Raw genomic sequence first — 9619 nt, forward strand, 5'->3', positions numbered from 1 at the left:
AAGCAAAGAATAAATAGGAGTTGTTTGGTTAAAAAAAAGGAACCGACAGGTCAAAGTGAGAGTTCAATAAGGAAGAGCCAATTCTGACTCCTTTAACCACAGAGCTGGCCACTATCAAAGGAGGGGATGAAATCACACTAAATCACATTCAGATATAAATACATCACAGTTTTCACATTATTCTACCTGCATAGCACATAATAATGAAAATATGTCACATACATGAGAACGATTGCCAGCTATTTAATTGTTCATTAAATAAGCAAACCAAGCATTTTGGGCCAAGAAGTAGCAATCCGGTGCTGCTGGGGCAGATTCCTTTACATTGGGCAGTTTGGGGGACTGCATCATTCAGTGCCTCCCCTCTGTCCACTGAGCAATCTAGCATCTACCAGTAGCCAGACATTTCAATCCCACTCTGATATGTTTGTCCACAGTCTCCTCCTCTGCCAGGTCATGTCCAAATGAAAATTAGATGAACAATACCTTATATTCCAGCTGGACACTCTCTAATCTGGCGGCATGAACATTAAATTCTCAGACTTCTGGTAACCGCTCCAGTATATTCTAGTCCTACAAAAGAAAAACTTCATTTACAGGAAAATTGAGCTCACGACATAGTTTTTAAAAAGTCATGGTTCCCAAAAGTAGTCACTCAAGGGCAAGTTTAGAAATTATTGCCATCACCCAGTTATTATAGCAGGAGTCCCATTCTTTTCAACTGATTTCAGAATACAAAATATTTTAAGATATCTGAAAACGTAAGTAGTGCCTAATTGTGATTTACACAGTAATTAAAAGAGATTCTATGTTTTTTGAAATATCTTCAAAGTCACATTGGGAATTAGTGACCGACAACTAATTATATTATACATATCTAAAGATAATTGAAAATAGTAAGGAATGCATATTTTCTAAATGATAAAGGGTTAATGTATTCAGCAAAACTTATACATACATTCTATGATTATTTAACTTATTGCTTGGGACATTGTAAGTAAAAATCTGTTACATCATCAAAGGCTGAGATCTGTGCCTGATCTTGGCAAGCAGAGGGTTAAAACAGTGACCAGATAGATGCCTTTTGGCAAGAGGCTCCTCTTCAGAAGGAAGGATATCGCTATACTGACTGCCTGCTTAACAATAGTTTCATGTCCCTGGGGAACTTTCTGCAAATAGATTTCATCTCGCTTTCTCTTGTACTCCTTAAAACTTCCTGTTTTCTCACGGTCCTTTTGGACAGTTTACAGACTTGTTCCCTCTCTTTGAGAACTCGGAAACCTCTCCAAAAGAATTCATAATGTAGACAGCAACATTGTTTCATAACCTTCTATTCCCAGAGAATTTAAATTTTGGACTCAGGACTATTTATAGTGGTGCGGTGGCTACTTGTTACTATGAAATTATAAAGACAAATAAGTTAAAACTGTAACTGACTGCAGATTACTGAAATGATCATTGAATCACTAGTAATTACACATATGAGTTTTTATTTACAGAATTTCAGGATTTTACAAACACAGTCAGGGGTGTATTGATGTCCAAGGTTCTGGTCATCAAGATAATACCATTCCTCAGTAAGACACATGCAACTTTCTTCTCAACTTGGGAGAGAGGGTTGGTGGGTGTCCTGCAATGAGTGACTTACCTTCTAACCCCAAAGCTTTAAGATCAGCCACAAAGCATGAGGTAGGGATGTGATGGAATAGTCTCAACTTACCCAGATTGCTAGTCTCAATAAATTAAGTACCATCTGGGACAAAGTGGCTTGCTTAACTAGCAAGGTATCTAAATGTTCATTCTCACACCTGTCGGCCATACTGGCTGCACGGTATTTTCTTGCCTGGGCTGATCTAGACCCACAGTGTTCACCACTGAGAATGATAAGGGCAGCAGACCAAAACAAAAAATTCTACCATAGGTGCCACGCTAAGTTAAGCGCCATCCTAACCTGCAAGTGTATAATTGTTCCTTCATCTTCACTTGACCCAAATCCTGGATATTCTTGTTTAAGAGCACTGTGAGAGGCCCTTCACCAGAGGGACTGCAGTAGTTCAAGAACATGGCTGATCTGTCAAGACAAGGATATTAAATGCTGCTTTTGTCAGCTATGCTCACATCAAAAGCAAATTCAAAATTCCAGGCTGCCCTCAGTCAATGTTATTCTGTCACCAACCATGATGAAATGGCCAAATGCAATATGTTGTGACCTATCCGTTGATTTGCTCCAGCTTTCCAGAAAATTTTGTAATGTGCACTCAGTGACTTGTCTTGAAGTTCTGCCTGCATCTGAGATCTTGACACGTTTTCCTCTCACCTAAGACTCTGAGTTGATCAGCTGCCCATGGTGCTTTATCTACAGTACCCAAGATATTGGAAACAATGTGTCGAATTTTCTTCCCAGTTGTGTCTTTCTCTGATCTGGGTAGGTCCTGGTGTTGTCCCCAATCACTGTGAACATGAGCCAAGACTTATTAGATGAAATCTCTGGCAAAGGGCAGGGATTGTCAATGTTATCCAGGGAAATCACACCTTTGGAGCACTATTGAACATGGCAGAAAAGATCTCCTTAAAGGAAAATTTACGTCATTTTCAAATCACTGACAATTGACAATGCAGCAATTCCCTGAAGTGTCAAATTAAATGTTTTGCATACATTTCAGCAAGGACAATTAAGTCACAATCAAAGATGTATGGTTGGCATTCAGATGCAATACTTAGCTGTGTTCAGCCAAAAACAGAATAGGGGCAGAATGCCCACAATGTGGAATATTCCTTCCAAAGAAATTGTTAGCAAACACTTTAATGTCCTCTCAAGCTGGAGTGAGATTCCTTCCTGTTATAGGAAACAAGGAGGTTGTACAGTTGCCTGTTCTCAATCTCTTCCTCCAGCAATGTCTTTTAAAAACAGTTGGGCAGTTAAGTTTCATCCCATGATGTAGGAATGTTCCAAACCGGAAGCTGGCACAGGATTCCTGCAATCAGCTTCACTAACATGTTTCCTTTATATTACTGGATTTCTCTCTGGAAGAGAAGCAATTGGAGAAGTAAGAATAGATAAACAGACATGGAATGGTTGATAACATAAAGATCAATAAATATCACTTAGTAGGCAAATAAATAAACAGACTAACAAACAGATAAATATCCAGAGACTAGTCTAGAGCAAAGAACAAGCCACTGGAGGAACTCAATGGGTTAAGGCAGATAAACATACAGGTGTTTTATCATGAGATTGTTTGAAACTAAGTCAAAATTCACTGGCTCCAATAAGTTTTCTGCACCAGTATTCAGAAGCATACTGAGACAACAATGCAGCAATGTATTAAATTCTTGACTGCACAGTTTAGATATACTAATTTTTGTTTCGGAGCATAGTGCCACAGAACTGGAGCTAATACCCAGCAAAGGTTTTAAATCTCCAACATGTACAGTTTGGAACATCTGACAAGAATGATACCTATCACTGAGCTCTACAGACTAGGGGTGAAGCATTGCTGCTGGAAGTTTGCAGTTTTCAATGGGATGGTGCGAAATACTGAGACACAAAAGCAGCAACACTTTTACTAACTGCAAAAAAAATCTCAGTGATCTGATGTAAGCCGTAGCAGCTACTTTTGGATCGCACTGTAATCCTGGGTCTGTTCTTGTATTATTTAATATGTCTGCAGAATATTACTTTCTAAGAAATGAGTGAGTCCTATTAACATTGTGTTTTTATTTTCAATGACAGCTGTGTGGGAAGGAATTTAATCGGATGCACAATTTAATGGGCCACATGCACCTGCACTCTGACAGCAAACCATTTAAATGCCTTTATTGCCCCAGCAAATTTACTCTGAAGGGAAACCTTACTCGTCACATGAAGGTTAAACATGGAGTCATGGATGGAGGGTCTGATTCACAAAGTAAGAGTGTAAATTGTAATAATGTATTGAGATTTATTTGCAAAACATTGAAAATGAATTTAACAAAAGCAAGAGTGGATTGAGTTCACCGCAACTGAATGTAGCACTGTGGTTGTGTTATTGTGTCATTAATTGGAGTCCATTGCAGCTACAAATAGACTGTCAGATACATTGCCTTTCGCTGGACACTTGACAGGGTAGAGCCCTTGTCCATTAAAGAAAGTTGCTGTGATATTGAAAAGATCTTGTAACATAACATTGGTGCAGTCATTCGCAGCTTATGCCATGGGAAATCTTCAAAAAGGATGAAGCCTGGTTCCACTTTGCTCTTCCCCTGAAGAATGAGATATACAAGTGATGTAAACATCCCTTCAGGTATAGATCTCTTTGCTATGACAATGATGCCAACAGGGAGATGTCATTTTACTGCTCCTGATGCAAAGCCTGGAAGGAACCCATAGATTAAAAATTAAGAGGTCAAGTGGATCATGAACGTTGCCAGCTGTGCATCTTACGCCCTGGTTCTGAGTTACGTGATAACTCCTGCAGGTCACACATCTGAGTGATGACCTCCCCAGTAGATCAATGCTGTCTGAGACAGTGCATAATCAGTGAAGTTCAGATAGTAGAAATGACTATTGCCATGTGTACATGTCTGATACTTCATCTCGTCCCTGGTCCTCCTGCTCACCCTTGGCTGATTTCTTGCTTCCACCACTACTGCCTTCCAGTCCCAGTGTAACAAACTGTGCAGGCTATAGGAACATACAGGCAGAGACAAAAATTGGCTGCAGTAATGAAAAACAGACCAGAAACACCCAAAAGTTAACCTTCATAAATAAGGAGCAGACCTTCCTGAAGTAAGGACAAATGTTTGAAAAGAGAGCAATGAAATTGGATAGAGTGGAAAAGGCATCAGTGCAAACAGTACAATAAGATGCAAGACAAAAAATTATTAAACATTTATAGAATGTTATATTTTAGGTATGTTATGTCTAAATGTATAGAATGTTATTTTATAAAATTTATAGAAATTAGAATCAGATCAAAAAAAGTCATTTCTTTCTTTATATACAGTATTTTTTGTGACGTTCTCATTCCCACATTTCTGTGAGGAAACTTTGTGTGTAAATATTTTCAAAAGCTCAAAGGTTATCCTGTATAGCTTACCCCTGAATCTTTGTTTTTAATTCTGTCCAACTTCCTTCCACGGACTATATCCTCCTGCCATCCTTACTACAGAGGCCATTGTGTAATGGTGATTATTTGGTTCTATCAACACACACCATCTCTCCAGGACTGATTAAAGCACAGAGCTAACATTTCTTAGGCTTGAAAAAAGAAGTAAATAGAGAGGAACACAAAATGGAGAGCCAGTAGCAAGAAAGGTAAAGAGCAAGGACAGAGAGAAAGGCAGAGATGTGAAGTAGAGAAGCTGTTACTGAAGGGTGGTGTGGGGTGATGTCAGCTAATAAACTGACAACATTTAAACATAATTCATGACTGGGTAATTAATTAACATTGTGAAATATTTTACCTTTTTCTTCCTTAATTTATTAAATTTACTGGTTAATAACAGTATCAATTCTCTAAATTAGGAATATGTTAATTTTTAGTATCCCTTTGCTTTCACATAAAGCACATTTGGACCCCAACAGAATGAAGTGTCTGTTCTTTTCTATTGACATCAGCTGTAATAAAATGTCAGAGAGTGTTATTCTATCTATCCAAAGTCAGATGAATAAACAAATTAGTTTTCCAATCAGCGTATAGTCCAGAGGGAATGAAATTTTTTGTCAGTTTAAATTACTTTCAGCAGGCCTGTGGTGTCATGACGAGAGAGATTCACATCAAACACTCAAGCTCATACACTCTAAAATTCATGGCATTTTATCCAAGTTGTGAATGAGCACATTTTCACTTCTTGTGACCCTGCAATAGCTGTTTCGGTCAAATCCAGTACTCAAAGGGTAGTTTCAGAGAGCAATAGTTTTAAAACAATGGCATTAAAAATATAACCTTCAGTCAAAACACACTAAATGTTTTGTTTTCTTTTCTATTCCATTTTGCTGTGCTTCTCCACTAGCAAATGATGAATAAAAAACAAAAATTTGAGTTTAGTATGTCTTCTGTCAATAACTAAGTATGGTGTGTGGAATTGCTGTATTACAGCATTGTCTCAGAACAAGTTGGTCCATTAGGTCTAATCTCATTCTGTTCCAGAGACCTCATAGTTTTAAAAAATATTTAAGGATACTATTCTTTATTGAAAATAACATGAAATATTTCATACAATCTGTCAATGGATGATCATGTTAATGTTCCTTAATTTTAGGCTTCAGGAGGAGAGGACGTATGGGATTTGCACAGAACAATCTGATGAATAATTTTGTGCAGGAAGAACCCTTTGATCTCTCTCAAAAAAGCAGAATAAAGAATGTATCCCACTCTGATGGCGAGAGTGCTAAAGGGAGCTCTTGTCAAGAAGAGGAAGAAGACAACTATTACACAATAGAACAATACAGTCCTGATGAGTTTTGCAGAGAGGACAAAATATATATGCCAGAAGACTTATCCCAGAAGACAGGAAGACTGATCCAAGATTTCAGAGACTCGGACAATGAGGTGCTAACCAAACGAAGGGTAATAAATGAGGAAGATGAAGACTTAATAACTCCAGAAAATTTTATGCAGCATGGAACTGAATCCAATAAGCACAGCCCTGCTTCCATGCATTATCTATTCGATATCAATGAAAACTACAACGACTACTGTCTTGACAGCAGGTGCAGCCCAGTGTAAAAATATCAGAGATGATAAAAACTCATTACCATAATGATTTAGAACTCTTAAAGACAAAGGATTTTTATAGACAGAATGTGTGATGCTGATTGAAAACCAGGAGTATGAGGGACACAATAGTTTTGTCATTTTAATGTTTGAATCATGTAATGTATTAGTTTGCAATTTCTCTAACCATCATCCACACAACCTTCACTACTGTCAAATGGCACATCTGACATTGACAATTCATGTAAAAACATTGATTTTACCCAAATATTAGTGTTTCATAAATTTTTAAACTGTTCACCAGACAGCCATAAATAGATATCACCCTCAGTATATTTTCTGTCTGCTATAAAAATTGACTATTCATTATATGCACATGCACCAAATTTAGCAAGTCTGTATTTGCACAGTGATATGGAAAGAGAAATTGTTTACTATGTTAATAGGAAAGGGAATGTCCAGAGTAACTGCAGGTTTGTCAAACAATCAGCATGCAAATTAATGTTACTGTTTCTCGAGGTATTATTTTGAGTGCTTATTTTGAATGTATCTGTCTAAATGTACCTGTCAGTATAATTGCTAATCAAATGTTAAACAATCACATTTTGCTGTATTTCTCTGGTATATGTCCTAGATTTAAAATACAACTTTAAATTATGCCCTCCAGTGAAAACTACCTTATCCAATCCAAGGAAAGAGTTTTGAGGTCTTAACATTTATTCCCTGAAGTATGAAGCAATGCCGGAACAATCCAAACCAGCAGCATAAGGAGACAATGTGCAACAATAAAATAAACTATTAGTTTCAACGAAATGTAAAGCCTCATATGTTTGTCATCTGTAACTGATCTTAAGTAAGATAAAGAAATGAAAGAATGCTCTTTTACATGGGACTTGATTGCCTTGCCTTTCTTTGGTCCTAGTGAAGATTTCATTTCAAAAACTCCTGCATAATTCAAGTCATTCAGGAGTAATCATTGATCTAGAAGCTCAGGAATGACAATCCCACATTATTGCTGTGGATTTAAGTTCCGGTGCTGGCTCATGCTTGAAGTTTGACATTTAAGTAGGAAATAAAGTAATTTCCTTATGTCCAGTCTACATCACACTGATGTGGTTTATTTATTTCAAGGAGGCATGGAAAAAATCTGTATACTCTCATATCTAAGGCACTACTATAGTCTACGTCTATTGGTGTTGAAAACTGTGGTGGAGTTAGTGTATGCGAACACAAAACTGAGAGCAAATGGCTGTATGCAGGCAATCATGAGCAAGTTACTGGAAGAAAGTCAGATAGAGATATACCTTTAAACTTAAGCATTTGTTCAGAAGAAGCTGCCACAATATTATATCATTTATTCATGCACACATTCCTAAATATATTTATAAAGTACTGGATATGTGCGCTGAAAATAATTGTTTGTCAGTATTTCTCAAAAAATTAAGGGAAATGTAGAAAAGCACAAATATGAAATACATGTAGTAATGACCAAACTGCTTGTATTTATCTTCACTGACAACATAAGTATATATTTCTTCATCACTTTTGTATGTACTATACTCTCAAGTGGGCGGTGGCTATATTTATCAGAATCACAAAATAGTACCTTACCTGTATGGGTTATTAATTCCATTCACTTTTCAATAGTGACAAGACTAATAGTTCCAGCATGTTTTCAAAATGATTAATAATACAGTTGCAATTTGCATTCCTAATTGTTACATATATTCTTTTATAATATCCATATAATTTACTCAATAAAAATATATAAAATGCACCATATGTTTCTGAATATCTTGCTGAATAAATTTCCTGCAATGAGTACAGAATTCACTGAATATTTTCCATAACTTCCATTTCAAATTCTTTTTCCCGTATTTGGGGGAACAGGAAGGGAAGAAAACCAGTCAGTTCCTAAAATATGTTCTGCCATTTTATTCAATCAAGGTTAGACTCAACTTTATTGACAGTTACTTGTTCATGCTAGATCCCACTTGAATGCCTTCATCTCACGTCAATTTTAGTTATAAAAATTACAATCAGTACAGTTTGAGCTGGGGATTTCCGGATTTCTACTACCTTTTGACTGGAAATATACTTCCTGGTTTCACTCCTAAATTTTATTCTTGATAACCTCCATAAAGGAAATACATTAGTATCTCTACACCCAGAGTATTGAATCTTTCCTTTATTGTTGACAAATTATTTTACAAAAGCGGAGAGAATGCTGGGTCAAATGCTTGGTATTTTTTTATGTAGGGCACTGAGATTTTCAAGAGTCTAGTTCAGCATGAGAAAAGAAATAGGATAAACTTTGAAATACTCACTTAAAATTTCACTTAAGTAGACTGTTCGGGGTTCCGCTAAAAGGATAGCACCCCTAATATGAACCACACTATCACACAAAATGGCAGTCTGCTACATGGCTTAACTCTAGGAAGATGTAATTAAACCTGTAACATCAGTACTCAGAGGCAATTCTGACAAACTAACATCTGGAATTCAACTAGAAAATTGTTCAAAGAGATTTCCAACATGAATTTATTCTCTTGAATGTGTGATGTTGATAATTTCATTGATATTCCAGAACCTGGAAGGAATTGATAGAATAGATAGAAACACTGAAAATTAAAAATTAAAACATTACCAGATGCTGGAAATAGAAATGGGAAATGCTGGAAACACTCCACAGGTCAGGCAGCTTCTGTGGGAAGACTGAGTTAACATTGTCAGCATCTTGCTGTGCACTGAATGTAAATGTCATGAAGATAGAACATGAGTCCAAGGGGCTTTCAGCATAATCACTTTATGATATGAAATGAATCAACAAAGCCAAAAAACACCCTTCAACTCTCATCATGCAGCACAGCATGTATTGTTTCCACGTGGATAAATCTCAGAGACAAGAATTCAGATGGGTT

The 9619-nt window shown here is 36.8% G+C and overlaps 1 protein-coding gene across 1 annotated transcript in view; it reads left to right on the plus strand.

Annotated features, from left to right (window-relative positions):
• znf366 (zinc finger protein 366) overlaps positions 1–8475 on the plus strand; it is a 45674-nt gene extending 37199 nt beyond the window's left edge. The window contains exons 4-5 of the mRNA XM_073048325.1: positions 3734–3908; positions 6244–8475. Coding sequence (XP_072904426.1) covers positions 3734–3908; positions 6244–6710 — 642 coding nt within the window. The 3' untranslated portion in view covers positions 6711–8475. The remainder of the gene's footprint in view (positions 1–3733; positions 3909–6243) is intronic.
• Positions 8476–9619: the final 1144 nt, after the last annotated feature.

This window comes from Hemitrygon akajei, chromosome 6, assembly GCF_048418815.1.
Source record: "Hemitrygon akajei chromosome 6, sHemAka1.3, whole genome shotgun sequence".
Lineage (NCBI taxonomy): Eukaryota > Metazoa > Chordata > Chondrichthyes > Myliobatiformes > Dasyatidae > Hemitrygon > Hemitrygon akajei.